Source organism: Antedon mediterranea, chromosome 11, assembly GCF_964355755.1.
Source record: "Antedon mediterranea chromosome 11, ecAntMedi1.1, whole genome shotgun sequence".
Lineage (NCBI taxonomy): Eukaryota > Metazoa > Echinodermata > Crinoidea > Comatulida > Antedonidae > Antedon > Antedon mediterranea.
In genome coordinates, this window is record NC_092680.1 from 21,289,311 (window position 1) to 21,304,877 (window position 15,567).

The 15,567-nt window shown below is 31.9% G+C and overlaps 2 protein-coding genes across 4 annotated transcripts; one reads left to right on the plus strand and one right to left on the minus strand.

The window, feature by feature from the left end:
* Nucleotides 1-155: 155 nt before the first annotated feature.
* On the plus strand, nt 156-9,024 carry LOC140062192 (syntaxin-7-like). 3 transcript variants are annotated; one of them, XM_072108280.1, is made up of 11 exons: nt 156-187; nt 1,369-1,503; nt 1,857-1,931; nt 2,424-2,493; nt 2,714-2,807; nt 3,491-3,640; nt 3,876-3,922; nt 4,394-4,487; nt 4,672-4,744; nt 5,370-5,452; nt 6,326-9,024. In XM_072108280.1, exons 2-11 carry the CDS (start codon nt 1,440-1,442, stop codon nt 6,419-6,421), a joined length of 846 nt encoding a protein of 281 aa, XP_071964381.1. In that variant the 5' UTR covers nt 156-187; nt 1,369-1,439; the 3' UTR covers nt 6,422-9,024. The 3 variants fall into 3 exon arrangements, with proteins under 3 accessions (XP_071964381.1, XP_071964383.1, XP_071964382.1); XM_072108282.1 differs by having other exon boundaries at nt 172-187; nt 1,388-1,503; XM_072108281.1 differs by having other exon boundaries at nt 177-197.
* A 428-nt stretch (nt 9,025-9,452) lies between these two features.
* LOC140062191 (uncharacterized) lies at nt 9,453-13,834 on the minus strand. The gene is made up of 3 exons (XM_072108279.1): nt 13,016-13,834; nt 10,920-11,212; nt 9,453-10,584 (listed from the first exon to the last, which is right to left on the minus strand). The coding sequence occupies exons 1-3, from the start codon at nt 13,389-13,391 to the stop codon at nt 10,309-10,311; spliced, it is 945 nt and encodes a 314-aa protein (XP_071964380.1). The 5' UTR covers nt 13,392-13,834; the 3' UTR covers nt 9,453-10,308.
* Between the last annotated feature and the right edge of the window lie 1,733 nt (nt 13,835-15,567).

Sequence of the window (15,567 nt, forward strand, 5' to 3'; positions counted from 1 at the left end):
TTAAACGCGTATGTCACAATATTCCAACAAGATTACATGTAATTCTATCGTACTCTTTTAGAGATAAACGAGTTTTAGGTAATTCAGACGAGAGGCTTATGGGGAGAGAAAATCCATCATCTTTATAATTTGCGCCCTCTATTTAATTGACGACATTTTCCACCCACAATCGATAAAAACAGTGTATGTAGGCCTAAGTATGATATTATTCTTGTATTTATGTATTATATTACAATTTCTTCATTATTCGTTTTGTGCGTTTTAGAAATTTCTATATTCTAATTTCTTTACTGTACAGTAACAGTGTGTATAAGCCAATATATTGGCTTGAAATTGGTTCATGAACATATCATTTCCGGATATGTTTTACACAGCTAGGCTAACGATTGACATGCTGATGTTTGTTATGAAAGGTCACACAGTGGGCGTACCGTGATTTGAAAATGGCCAGTCTGTTACGTGGGCCTAGGTGTTTTTACCTTTTTCAAATTTCCAGTTGATACTAAACTAATTAACCAAATGCAGTATACCCACTAACAGGCTAGGCCTAGCTAGGCCAATGTTGTAGATTCATCAAATTTAAACTAATTTAATTAATGAACACAAACAAAAACTGATCAGATATAGGCCCTAACTAATACATATATAATAACGTCACATGATGATTAAATATATGATGATTCATCATCATTTTAACATAGTAAGCCTACAGTTTTTACAAGGTAGCCTTATTTTTCTTAAATTATATCCACTAAACTAATAAACTTCTAAATGAATATGTGTGATGATATTTATAATTTGATGATTCATTTTTTTTGTCTTATGTAGGATTGACCCACTTTTATTTCTTCATCAATAAAATGTTCGTTTACAATGCATTGCACTTGAGTAATGTAATGATACAATACAATATAACTGACATTAAATAACTGTCAGTACATCTGATATCTCACTCCTACCATTTTTTGCATTTTATATATAATAGTAAGGAAAGAAGAAAGAAACTAATATTTTCCTCTATGTTATACACTCTTACACGTTTTTCAATCCTTAACAATGTACGTATAATTTAACAGAATTCTTTATTTTATAACTCTTTTTATCTCTTTCAGGCAATCAAAAAATAGTTATATTTTACTTTACCTAAATATCAATTTTATAAACGTTAATTTTATACCTTGCTAAATTGTTACGGTCCATATCTGACCACATTTTTTTTGCCTTTTCTTTATTTATTAAAAACTCACAATTGATTATACCTTCTAACTCAGCAGTAAACATTAACCATGGAGATTTTTTAACAAGTCCAAGTCTATGTCTGACTTGATGATTCATTGATTATGTTTGATCTACTTTAAAAAATCTTAGATACAGTAATTATCTTTAGCATTTGAGGGTCAATATATATTTACATACTGGATTCAACAAAGTATTCCAAAATGGCATCTTATGGCAAGGGGGACTTTGGATCAGAGGCCTATGACGCTTCCTACAGTAACTCTGGTATGTGTTGTATTTCATATCGATTTTTATAAAACTTGTGATTTTGAATTGTCACATGTCATGTAATGAGTATATTACGCCCTAGCTGATTTGAATATCTGATTTATGTAGTATTCTGCCTCACAGTTTATTCAATATGACATACTGTTTTGGTTTTCATGTACAGTTTTTTTCTTTAATACAGTACAAAAAGTTATGTAGCTTTACTCATCCAGTATACAGTAAACTATTACACACTATTTTTTATACAATTTTATTGAAAAATGCTTAACAATTGGAATTAGTTCATTATGATATCACTAAATCTTTACTAAAAAGTATGCTAATATTTTTAATTATCTTATAAATGACAGGAAGAAGTAATACATCTGATTTCAACAGACTATCACAGGTTATTGGTAGTAATATTCAGAAAATTAATACAAATGGTAAGTTTTTATATCATAAAGGATTCAAATTGTTCTCTGTCTGATGGGTTAGTCACTAAGGTACCAAGCTTGATTAGCTTCAGCTATATCTTGGCTACCTTTTGTATTAAATTGTTTTTGTTTGATACAATAAAGAAGAAGAAGAATGTAATGGTTGAAAACCAAGAATTTTGTAGTAACTTACTCCTGGTAAATATGTCTAAACAGAGTAACTGCTCTTAAATGGTCTTTCGCACTTGTTCTGGTTGGTGCCGACAAATCAAATTGAGCGTTGATGTTTTTTCTTAACGACACTCCATGCGGCTATGCGCCAATCGATAAGCACGTAGCCATGTTAAAACAAAACATTGACATTTGATTTGCCGGAGCAGAACCGTGCCGAACTGGTGTGAAAGACCCTTTACTCTGTCATATTGTTTTAGTCCAGCCTACCTAGTGAACCTGTAATTTCTATTCTATGAATTAAAAAACATTTGTACCATTATGTTACAGTTGGTGAAGTACAGCGAATGGTTGAAAAACTGGGAACACACGATGATAATCACAACTTACGAACAAAACTGTAAGAAATCACATTTAATATTATACATACTTAATTCATTAAGTTTACCTCTGTATTCCCACACTCTTTCTCTTTTGATTTAAGGCAGAAACAAACAAGGGGAACATGTGCCAATTGCATCTATATTCTTGAGGCACCAATAAACTGAATAAAATGGATGTTTGTAAAGTTAAAAGCTGTGTAATTTCATACTGTATGTGTCTTTAATTTTGTAATTTAGGGATGAGGTTCAACATTTCACCAACCAACTGGCAAAAGATACTAACAAATACTTGAAAGAAATGGCTTCACTGTCACTATCAGGACAAGATACGGTATGTCATCATTATTTATAATAATAATAATTTTATTTAAAAACGGATGGAACACTTGAATCACCAGACTGGTGTTTTTCACAAGGCTGTTACTTACTATAAAGCTATTTACACAAGTTATCATTTACAGTACATAAAACAAAAAGTACAAAAACTATAAACAAAAAAAAAGCAAAGAGAGATCTGATACAATTTTTTTGTTTAAATTTCATGAAAAACACGGAGGTTCAGGTATATCTTATATATATAGTGAAGTGAAACACTCACTCAACACACTGATGCCTATTTAACAGTGTTGGCCTGACATATACTTTTTCAGATAATTTTGTAATAGGGGTATGCTCTTTAAATCATTAATATACAGTATGAATGCAATTTATTGAATTTATTTATTCTGTCTTTATACTGAATGACACTTTTAGTGCTAAAGCATTGATTTCCAAAATGGTTCTTTCAGTACAGAACATTAACAATAATATAATAAAAATAATTCAATGACAACTAACAAAGTAATCACATTGCAATGCAAAGACATTATTACAATTGCTTTTGTAATGAAATTCTGATGTATTCTTAAACTGCTATACCTCTTCAGCATCTTATGACCTCTGACCTATACACCATGTTTTATTTTGCCTTTAGTACTACTTTAGCTAATTCTTTTTAAATCTTTACTATGCTAGAGGCAAGCAAGGATGCAGAAAGAGAGATTGACAAACGACTTCTCTACATCATTGAACCAATTCCAACGTGTACAGCGAGAAGCCGCCCAAAAACAGCGTGATTGCGTGAATAGAGTGAGGGCGAATTCTGGATTAGGAGGATCATCAACGGTATGTAATAACCAACATGGTTCAGATTTGTTTAAACAGTGCTTATTTTCAGCATAGAGATTACGATTGGTTAAAACTAATTTATATTAAACAGTACGTCAATATTGCATCAATTCATAAAATAGGTGTTCAGAAATTAGATGCTTTACTGTCTATAATAATACAGGTCACAATATAGTTTTCATGGAAATTCCACATTTCTTGTGATCCTAAAGGATAATAATTTGTTTTCCAGAATCCTTATGATGACTCCACACACAGTGATGATTTGCTCAATCTTGGGTAAGACATAATTTACAATACAGTTATTTCTATCATAAAAGTGTATCCTTACCATAGTGGCTTTAATATCACAGTCAGTCTATTATTAAACATGTTAATGAATGTTTTGTATTTGAAAATATTCCATTTGTTGGAATCCTGACTGTCCTTATGTTAAACTTGTCTCCACGCGTCATAGACAGAAGTTGAGTTGACAGATCGCAGTTCCTCAGATGAGTTGAGTTACATAGCATAACAACAACAACAAAATAGAGGTCTAGTGGGATGCAGGAGTGATATTGTTATAAGCATCAACATGCAGTGTCTATAAGCGCTAACTGTATACAGTCAATAGCCACCATATGTGATCTAGTATCACGGTTACTAGGACCAGTACCTCATTGAATAGAACAATACAATATACTTGTTACTAAGTAGACTTCTAGTTAGTTGGTAGATCATGCAATGTCAATTTGTGTTGTTTTTCTACAGTGGTTCCTCAGGGACTAACACATCACAAGTGATGTTACAAGAAGATGATCTGGATGCCTTACAAGAAAGAGAAGCACAGCTTAAAAAGTTAGAGGTATGTGTACAATCACTTAAATAATAATAACTACATCAGTTAAACACCCTCACCACCATCATCATTGCATTTTTAAGTTTCTCTCTCTTGTGGCAGCAGGTACAGTACATTTGCCCTTCAAATATTTTATAGTTAAAGTAGAATAAAGTTACTAAGATTGTCATTTTATTGTGTTTATTTACAGTCAGATATTTTGGATGTAAATCACATTTTTAAGGATCTTGCGCATATTGTCCATGAACAAGGGGAAATGGTCGGTAAGTAGTAAAAACTGTGTCTCCTTCACCTGCCATTCCAAAAGGTCTATCAATGACTGCTGTGACTACCTGGTATCCCAACTCACCTGCCATTCCAAAAGGTCTATCAATGACTGCTGTGACTACCTGGTATCCCAACTCACCTGCCATTCCAAAAGGTCTATCAATGACTGCTGTGACTACCTGGTATCCCAACTCACCTGCCATTCCAAAAGGTCTATCAATGACTGCTGTGACTACCTGGTATCCCAACTCACCTGCCATTCCAAAAGGTCTATCAATGACTGCTGTGACTACCTGGTATCCCAACTCACCTGCCATTCCAAAAGGTCTATCAATGACTGCTGTGACTACCTGGTATCCCAACTCACCTGCCATTCCAAAAGGTCTATCAATGACTGCTGTGACTACCTGGTATCCCAACTCTGTTTAAGCTATACACAGGCTAACCCATCCAGCCTGACAAAGTAATGCCAGTTGATATTCAGATGTCCTCTTAAATTGCCAGTTGATATTCATAGATTTTTGAAATTTCAATACAATACATAATAAAGAACAAAAGAAGACTTCAAATAAGTCTTGGTAAGCAATCGGTTAAATATTAATTTTTTGGTTCGTTTTGTAGATAGTATAGAAGCAAATGTAGAGTCATCAGAAATGCATGTTGAACAAGCTAATGTACAGCTACACAAAGCCAGAGATTATCAGGTACTCTAGCACTATCTATTATTGTTATTCTCTGTTATATAAATGTTTATATCGACTTGAATTTGGCCAAGACGGTTTGGGGCCGACTTGACCTGCACCCAATATAAATATCAACAATATAGAGTATCACGGTGTGACATCACAACAATAAAGGGCGCTAGCCAACCAAAAAATGTGTTCAACTCTACTATGTTGATAAACAGTAAAGATCTGTATTTCTATCAAATTGTGTATTTTTTTTTTTTTTTAAACTGTAGTTGGAAAATAAATTGATTATATATATTATTAATAGAACAAATGTTTAGTGATCTTTTGAAATTTTAGTTTGTTTTTATTGAAAACTATTAAGTTTTAAAATGACTACTTCAATAAGCCTATTCCAAACCATTGGTGACCTTGGAGTCACTCAGGCAGGATGAACGCAGCGCCACCTACCGTTGTGACGTCAGCACCGTGATATTCTATAGTTGCCCCTAACTAAGAATTTAAATAGTCTGTTTAATATGCAGTTTCTAAATTGTTACCACATTTTAAAACTTAAGTTTGTGCAATATAGTGTGTATACTCTATATATGTTTTATATTTTCTATTATTATCTGTTTTTTATCGTACTAATATTTACCAATCCAAGATAAATTTCTATTGTTATTTTATTATGATTATGGACAAACATTTCATTATTCATAAGACAACTTTGGCGGTTATGATATGTGTACACATTATTAACTTGTACACTATTCACGCAAGTATTGAACATTCAACAATAAAACAAAGAATTATCAGTGGTGGCAGTGACTTTAACTCATAAACCAAGAAATAAGTAGCTCTTTTATTTCCAGTTTTTTCACTAAATATATTTTGTTTTATTTACAGAAAAAATCAAGAAAGAAAATGTGCTGTATATTTGTTTTTTGTATTGTTCTGTTAGCTATCATTGCGCTTGTTCTGTATTTAACACTCAAACCATGATAGATCATCTGATAGATCACATGACATATCACATGATATATGTAAGATACATATCAAAGCGCTAAGTGTACAAACAGATAAATATATTATTATTATTATTGGGTGGGGCTATATGCACAGTGACTATATGTACAAATGACAAGAAATTATACTATACGCACAGCAACTAGGTGTGTGTCTACACATAATAGTATTTATATACGCCCGGTAGCATGTTGTATCTTAAACTGAAAATGTTGTTCTATAGTATCAACCACCACCTTTACACAAACCTCATCTTTTTGCTACAGCTAACTATCATAACCATAACTGTAATCTTTATCATATGTATGTATAATATAATATACCATTACCTTCAATGCACAACCGCTGTGCGTACATCCATTCCCATTCTGGTTAAACTTTTTTTACTAGGCAGAATATATTATGTATATATATTGGGATTTTTTATTTTAGAATTTTAACCGTTTACACAAATTAGTAATAAATACTTCAGTATATTACAAAACAATCATCACACATGCTCATTTGATTTCACTAATGAAAAACAGTAATCGTAAAGTCTACATAAGCAACCCACAAATGTGAATCTCTGCATTAAATTAAGTCCCAGAAGGACCACTAATTAACTTGCTATCAAATAAGAAAGTTCTTACTCTAAATATTTCAATCTATTTAAAGCTGCGTTCACACTGAGAAGACTACAGTACAGGCTAAATTAACTTTGCTTTCACACACATACGTTTTGTACAGAAACCAAAATGATTAGTGTGAATATTATCACTAATAAACGTTACACTAATTTTTCATGTGCTGTAGCTGAGGTCAGTTACATTTTTTTCATCCAACTTTTTAATCCAATTATTATGTGCCATTAAAATGGAATATTAAATTTTTGTATACAGTACTTCTTTAAGAAAGTATAGTAAACAATTATTAGTTTCAACTACCGTAAAACAAGACAGGTTTGATAAATGCTTTACCAGTAATTTAGTCCTTTCAGACAGACTCTAAAAATGAAACTGTACATTGGCATGATACTCACATGGCTCATCAATAATGTTATTAAATTACAGATTACAGTATATAATGTAATATTTCAAATGTAACAATGTTTTAGAATAATGTGAATTTACCCTGTAGTAATACTTTAAATAAACTTTAAAAACAATATTACCAAAATAATGTGGAATGGTTCAAGAATATTAAATGAAATTAGCTACGGTATATTAAATAGAAGGCACTTGGCACAACATATAGGCCTACATTATAATTCAACACAATTCTTCAACATTTAGATTGAACACTTACATTGTAGGTACAGGTTGAAAGTAAACACAGTAAGAAAATAATATATTGACAGTTTTGTAATTATTTGTACATATGTTTAATCAGCATTATAATGTTGTCTAAAATGTCTGTCCAGTACTCCGTATAATGTTCCTATATAACATTCAGTGGATATCGAACAATCCCACTGTATTAATAGGAAAACGACGGGATAAAACACACTGATTTTATTTCAACAAACTAATACTAAACTAAGTATTGTGACTATAATTAAAATGTTAACGTATTAAGAATTCAGCTTGGAAGGACATACACTCAAGTTTGACCAATGAAAAGCGACAGTTCCGAGTAATCGTGCGGCGCGTACGTCTTTGCGTTGCATCCTGAAGCGTGGTTACCACTAAGATGCAACGCAATGGACTTAGACCCATAACGCGCAAGAAGCGAGTTGACCAATGACATAAATAATCCATCGCTTGTGATTGATTGGTCAATTCACTTGCGCTTACGTCCTAATGGGAACCAAATATTACAACCCATCCCTTTTCTAGATATAGAAAACATTCCTATTTCTGATATTCTATTATTTATAGTTTTCTGTATCACTGTGGTTATTCTTATCAATTATTGTAAATAGGAGACTGATCTAAACCCAGTAGTTATACTGTTGAAATTGCATTATCGATTCTCTATGTAATTATACATTCATAGTAATACTATATATAGATATAGGAGGTGAACAATTTAAGGAAATATACTGCTTTATACAAGGGATAAAATGTATTTACTATACTGTTTAAGACATTGTCACCAAATATGAGTTTAATGATTGTATAACGTGTGCGTTTGATTCAAATAATAAATTTAGGAGCGGCACAAGTTATGGCATTATGATAATACGATTGTCGGCGTAATCTTTTACATTTTCCTTTTCTGTCACTTTTATTTTCGATGAAATGTCTGCGTTATCGATTATCGTGAACCGAATATCGCGCTTAGATGAGGTTTATAAAAGTGAATGTGTATAGATAATAAGAATGAATTATGTAATGGAATCGTATTACCATTTAGAAAATGTAACTTTCAGAGTTGAATAAATTGTGTTCCAGATTATTAGAAAGGGCCTTGTGGGAGGATTTGTAACCCAGTGTGTATAATTGGTCTTGAATATTTTATGTGTATAAAAAAATGTGAATAAAAATCGTGATTTTCATTACTCGAGCTACGTCATATTTTTATGAAGGAACAATACATGAAAACCAAATAACACTTTTACTTTGAATCATGGTCAATAGGTGAAGAAGACCAACTTGTATGGTCAATAGGTGAAGAAGACCAACTTGTATGGTCAATAGGTGAAGAAGACAAACTTGTATGGTTTCTGATCGCCAATTGTTGGGTTTGTGAAAATTATTTAGCCCTCTGTGGTTTGTTTTCGGTGAATATTCGAAAAGTACCAGTCTTATTTTCTTTTTTATTTTAGTCCACCAACTTTTTCGTTTTTTTGTCTCGAAAACCTCAAATACATATGAAACGTTAAAGGCCTATGTGCCAAAATATTTATCTTTTTTCTAATATTAACCTAGAACCTAGCGATAGCACATGAGAATACCGGGTGTAATAATATAACGACCAGTATACGATATCAATATCATCATCTCCACTAAAACTAAATTAAAACAAAAACATAAGCTTTAATTTTTCAATTTTTCTTTTCGTTTTATTATATAAAACATCAAATAACAAATATACATTTATATACTGCACCACATTATTCAAAGAAACCTCAACAAACAAAATGGTAGTATTATTATTGGTGGTAAATATCAGAGAAAATGGAGACAAAATAAAAGCTATCCAACCTTTTATTGTTTTTGCGCGTAATTATATTGATAGGATCCAGTCCAATCAGTACAAAATAAAATGACTTTACCAATATTAACATATTAATCAGCACAATGTTAACAGAACATTTTATTGGCTACATAATGACTCTTTAAGAGCTCACAATATAGGCCTATAATGCATCGTGATGATGTACAGACCTTTATACATTATTTTAAATAGACACCCTTTTAAGCAAGTAATGTGTAAGGAAGATCATAGACAAACGAAGATAATGGAATAATTATTGAAAAAATTAAGAGCACGAGTAAAAGAATAAGTAATCTTCAAAATATAAAAATAAATCCAACATAGTTACAGATGTTCACACTTTAAATTTATAATTATGATTATTCGATAAAATGTATTTCTGTCCAAAATAATACTGATAATTATCATCCGCTTCTTCGACCACAGCAGATAGCCACCCGCGTTGATGTGTGCTATTTATGGTATCTGTACCATGTTAGCGTTTTGACGTTACCACGGATTCAAAACAGAAAACAATATTCTGCAAACACTGCATCTTCGATTAAATTCCGTTCTACGTAGAGAAACGCAGGTGGTTTTATTGCGCTTTTAAAGGAAGTCCGTTTGCTCGACTCTCAAACAACAGCATTTATCGTCAACGCGTGACGTGGCGTGACGCGGCTTCACGCAAGTGACGTCATATTGCATAATTATTGATATTCCTAAATCGTTCTCAAACTTCATCAGACCTCAGATGTCATTTCTGATTCGTGTTTTCCTTCTTTCATTCGTTCAATTTTTGCCTGTCGTACCTTCTCAGCGTGTCGTTGTTTCTGTTTTAATTTCTCCTTTAATGCTTCCATTCTTGCTTTCCTATTTTCTGCCGCCTTGTCTTGGGTAACATCTATTTTTACTTCCAATTGTTTCTTTTGAGAACGTTCTGATTCGTCTAATGCTGTTTGGACTTGAATTTCTTTTCTCGCTGTGTTCAGTCTTTCTATCATTTCTGCTTCTTTCTTCTGTAAGATAATTAAACAAATAAAATTGTTACAAATTAACAGTTTAAAAAATAAAACCTAATGCAATATTGTACCAAAACAAAAGGTGATCAACTTGACAACCAACAATTATTGGTTTATTTATTTTTTATTTATTTATTTATTCTTTTTACGGTATCTTAATTAATGTAACTAGTCTTTAGTGGGCCTCCTATCACAAGCCCCTTGGGGTTTCTTGGAGGTCCCTTTCATCGTTAAAATATGTTTTACTCCTTGCTTGCTTTTGTTTGTTTATGAGATGAATAAAGCGATTTATGTTATGTTATGTTAATTATTGATAAGTAACATTTGCATACCTTTCTTCTTTCCTCTGCAGCTTGTATTTTAGCGTCAATTTCCTCTTTAGTCTTCTTCGATTTCTTCTTTTTCTTCTTTAACTTAGCTAGTCTCGGTGGTGGTCTTATTTGCTTGTTTTCTTCACTTGAGTCTAAATTAACTTCGAATGCTAGCCCTCCACCAAATCTTGAAGCTGGTCTGGTTACAATCCCCTGACTTTGGAGTTCAGCAAGGATGTCAGCGCTTTCTTTGTTTCGTCGTTTTCCACCACTTCGTTTTCTTGCTTCTATTTGAGTGCCACTCACCATAAATTCTACAACAAAATGATAACATTCTGATTAATTTTACATTTATCATAAGCTTTTTTTCCCCTAGGATAAAATTTAGGAACGTACGCGATAGGCAAGCAATAAGATTCAAGATTCCTTCTTTTTTTTTTTCAATTTTGAAATGGAAAAAAAATATTTCAATTACATCTAAAAATAATGATTCTAAATCCTTCAAGAAAACGATTTATTACAGAACTTCTTTTTTCTTTGTTATACGAAATTTAAATTAAAAGAAGAGACAATAGGTGATAATAAAGACTTAAATCAGGCCCAACTTTTAGAAACATGCATGTTTTAAGAAACGAAATCTTTTTATTTTATACATACCATTTTAAATTACATTGTACAATAAGCTAAAAATGTTTTTCGCGTTGAAAGAACTTTCTTCTTAAAGTGCTTTATTAGTTGTGAAAAACACTATTTTTATGTTATATTGACAGATAGTTAAGTTGACTTTAATTGACACTGAACATTGAAGTGACGTCATTAATAAGTAGAACTGTTTCTGACACTTGTAATAATCAGTGCATATATTGATTGTTTAGTGTACGTGTACACATACAGGTGTATTTAATAACCCAACACTTTGTAGGAGGTTATCTATAATTAGTAATTATTTTATCAAGGTTATTATCATTTTAATACAGATTGTTTCTAAGGCGACATAACATTAACTGGCTAAAGTAGTTTTATCCTTGTCAATAGTGACGTTTTCGAATATTTAACTGCATAGATATTTCATAAAACATACGTACGACCCGTACATTACAAAGATTGATTTAAAGATGTATTGTCCCCCAAAAACAGAAATGAAGATTAATTAAATTAGACTTTGAATACGTTATTTTCTAGTTTTAATAAAGTTAATCACTTCCGTAAAAAAAACGGGGAAAATAATGTTTTCACTTATAAAATGACAAAATGTATGGTTAAATTCAACCAAAAACCCATTGGCTGGCAGCCAATTTGACCATGTTTGCTTTAAATTACAGTTTTTTCAGGTAAATACATTTTGTTATCATCCAATTTTTGATCAAAGTGGATAACTATTATGATACATTAAAATGGCATATTCAACAAAAAATTGTTAAGAATTATTTTTTTCAGGGGGACAATACATTTTTAAAGGTATCAACGTTATAAAAATATACTTAAGTGTTTTGTTTGGATGCCCATGCTTTATGACCACTCTACAGAAGTTATAAAACCACCAAATACCAAGCAATGTAACGCTGTATTTTAATATAACCAACAAAAATGCTGAGCCATGATAATGTAAATATTTGACATTTTCGTAATATATACATTTTGGTGTGATTAATTAATGAAGGATCCCAGAGGTAGCTAACATTGTGTACATTGTACCGTTAGGATGATTGATCTGTGCCAATCTTTTGTATTATCTGTTTGCCTTTATTGTGTCTTAACACTGGGCCTTAGTGACGTAAACATTGTTGTTATTATCTATTGACAACCAGTGAAGTACGAAGGAATAGTATATTGGATTATAGTACAATAATCCCGCAGGTGTTTTTTGGGGATTTTTTATAACAATTATTGCAAATTCTGAAAAACTTATAAATAATAATTTACGTCATTAAAAAGTTAAAGAGCTAAAAATAGGTTGATAAAGAGAAAACAAAACGGGTTTGGAAACTGTTATCGTGTCTTTTCTCTTCTCGATTTTAAATTAATTAATCTAAAGTAAATTGTGAGTTTAGGTCGATGAGAAGGATTTGTTGGTCCCTTATACAATTAGGCTTTAAACTAAATTGTGTGTTGCTTACCTGGTGTGGGAGGTCGATTCTCTTCTTCCACGGTTTTAATCAAATTCGGATCACATGATTCCGTAATAACATGAGCATAGTCTGCTTCTAACCCACTATCAAATGTATGAGTTGAAGTTTTACTTGTTGCAGACGAAATACCTCTATTTACCGGTGTTCCATCAACTACAAAGTCATTTTGATTACTGTCTTTCTGCACGATAATTTCAGTTTGAGGTGGCTGCTCCTTAGTGACGTCAGCATCTGACTTGTTCTTGGGTTTAACACGAACTAAATTTGAGTTTGGACGACCTTTCTTGGAAGTGGGCTTATTAGAGGACCAAGCGTCGCTACTAGATCGTGGTTGTATATCAACTTTCGAACTATTACATCCCATGTTACCGGTAAACTATCTTCTTTTCTTCAAAACCTGTATAAAACCAGTTAATCCTCACAGATTTATTACTTTCGCAATATTAAGTTTCGTACTTAAGTACAATTTACGAAGTGTATTCCGTGTGAGCACCAAGTCCTATAACAATATGTTAAAACGCACGAATTCGATTTCTATACTGAGATATATCCGTTGTTTGGTTGAATTCAGTTTGTGAAGTGACCTACCATCTGATTATCTGACCCATTTTAATCGGTCTTGTTCCGCTGATTCCATTGTAACTACGTAAATAATCCCTGCATGGCATTCGGTTGCCATGGCGAGGTTGCTAATCAATAATTATAAAGACTGCCCTCTAGTAAAATCCTCATAACACAATGTAGTTTGTTGACATTGTTGATAATGTTCTTTTGACGTCATTGTTTACACGACACTATTTGTTTTGACGATATTCGGTCAATTTAAACCATATGCGCTAAAGAATTTTTTTTAAACACCACATTTTCAGAAAATTACAGTCCACACATTGGAGTAACACTTATATAAAAGCTGTAGGCCTACTCCAAGCTCTTAAGTGTACTGACATAGTTATTGTTTTCAAATCATTACACTCTTAGGCCTACAGTATAAATAGCTAGATACCAGATAGAAAATATAATTTTGTCAAGTATAGTACAAGAGGCAAGAGTCATCATTTTTTATTTGTAATTTTAAAACATAATTTGATTTAATGTATATGTACAGGTTGCTAGTAGTTTTAATAAAAAAAAACATTTCTTTTCAAATTCAACCACTTGTTTGTATATATAAAATAAAATAATATCAATAATTTAAAAAAAAGTAAATAAAATATTTAAAAAAAATAATGATGAAAAAAAAAAACTCAGCAGAAATCGAAGCATTACAGCATTCAACATCGAAATAAAGCATGATGTAGATTATGTTTACGGAACTCACAGGAGCGGATTAAGCTTTCCCCAATCTATTCCCTATTTCAAAATCCTGGACCTGCCACTGGAAGCGTTTAAAAAATAGTTGTATGAAACTCTCCCTTTCCTTTCGTGTTGCGAGTGAGTTAGGCAGAAAAACAAAACAAAAATTATGACTTAGACACTTTTGTTATGAGGCTGTCAATATCATCTATATACAAAAAATGCTACCTTTAAGTAACAAAATTTATAGCATCAGCTCTTCAGATTAAAATTAACACTGATGAATTTAGAAAAGGAAAGTAGCAATAAAAGAGAAAGAATTTGTAACAAATGGGTTAAAAAATATACTATAAAAATGTATTTCTTATTTTATTAAAAAAATCATGAGTCTCCTCTCCTTAATTGCCTAAGTCACACAGCTGACTTAGGCAGAAACACAAAAAACGATCTGAGCATGTGCAAATGTATATAAAAGCACTCAGATAATGTACAGAGGGCAGTATAATGATATAAGCAGTGAGTTAGGCAGATCATAAGTCAGCTCTCCTTAATTGCCTAAGTCACAATGCTGACTTGGGCAGAAACACAAAAAATATAGTATATTGATATAAGCAGTGAGTTAGGCAGATCATAAGTCAGCTCTCCTTAATTGCCTAAGTCACACAGCTGACTTAGGCAGAAACACACAAAATATAGTATATTGATATAAGCAGTGAGTTAGGCAGATCATAAGTCAGCTCTCCTTAATTGCCTAAGTCACACAGCTGACTTGGGCAGAAACACAAAAAATATAGTATATTGATATAAGCAGTGAGTTAGGCAGAAAAACAAAACAAAAATTATGTCTTAGACACTTTTGTTATGAGGCTGTCGATATCATCTTTATACAAATAATGCTACCTTTAAGTAACAAAATTTAATAGCATCAGCTCTTCAGATTAAAATTAACACTGATGAATTTAGAAAAGAAAAGTAGCAATAAAAGAGAAAGAATTTGTAACAAATGGGTTAAAAAATATACTATAAAAATGTATTTCTTATTTTATTTAAAAAATCATGAGTCTCCTCTCTTTAATTGTCTAAGTCACACAGCTGACTTAGGCAGAAACACAAAAAACGATCTGAGCATGTGCAAATGTATATAAAAGCACTCAGATAATGTACAGAGGACAGTATAATGATATAAGCAGTGAGTTAGGCAGATCATAAGTCAGCTCTCCTTAATTGCCTAAGTCACACAGCTGACT

Coding starts and splice junctions, on each gene's coding strand:
- LOC140062192 (XM_072108280.1), top strand. CDS start 1,440: ATGGCATCTTATGGCAAGGGGGACTTTGGATCAGAGGCCTATGACGCT. Junction 1,932..2,423: donor TCAGAAAATTAATACAAATG/GTAAGTTTTTAT, acceptor ATTATGTTACAG/TTGGTGAAGTACAGCGAATG. Junction 3,923..4,393: donor GATGATTTGCTCAATCTTGG/GTAAGACATAAT, acceptor GTTTTTCTACAG/TGGTTCCTCAGGGACTAACA.
- LOC140062191 (XM_072108279.1), bottom strand. CDS start 13,391: ATGGGATGTAATAGTTCGAAAGTTGATATACAACCACGATCTAGTAGC. Junction 11,213..13,015: donor GAATCGACCTCCCACACCAG/GTAAGCAACACA, acceptor ATTTTGTTGTAG/AATTTATGGTGAGTGGCACT. Junction 10,585..10,919: donor CTGCAGAGGAAAGAAGAAAG/GTATGCAAATGT, acceptor ATTATCTTACAG/AAGAAAGAAGCAGAAATGAT.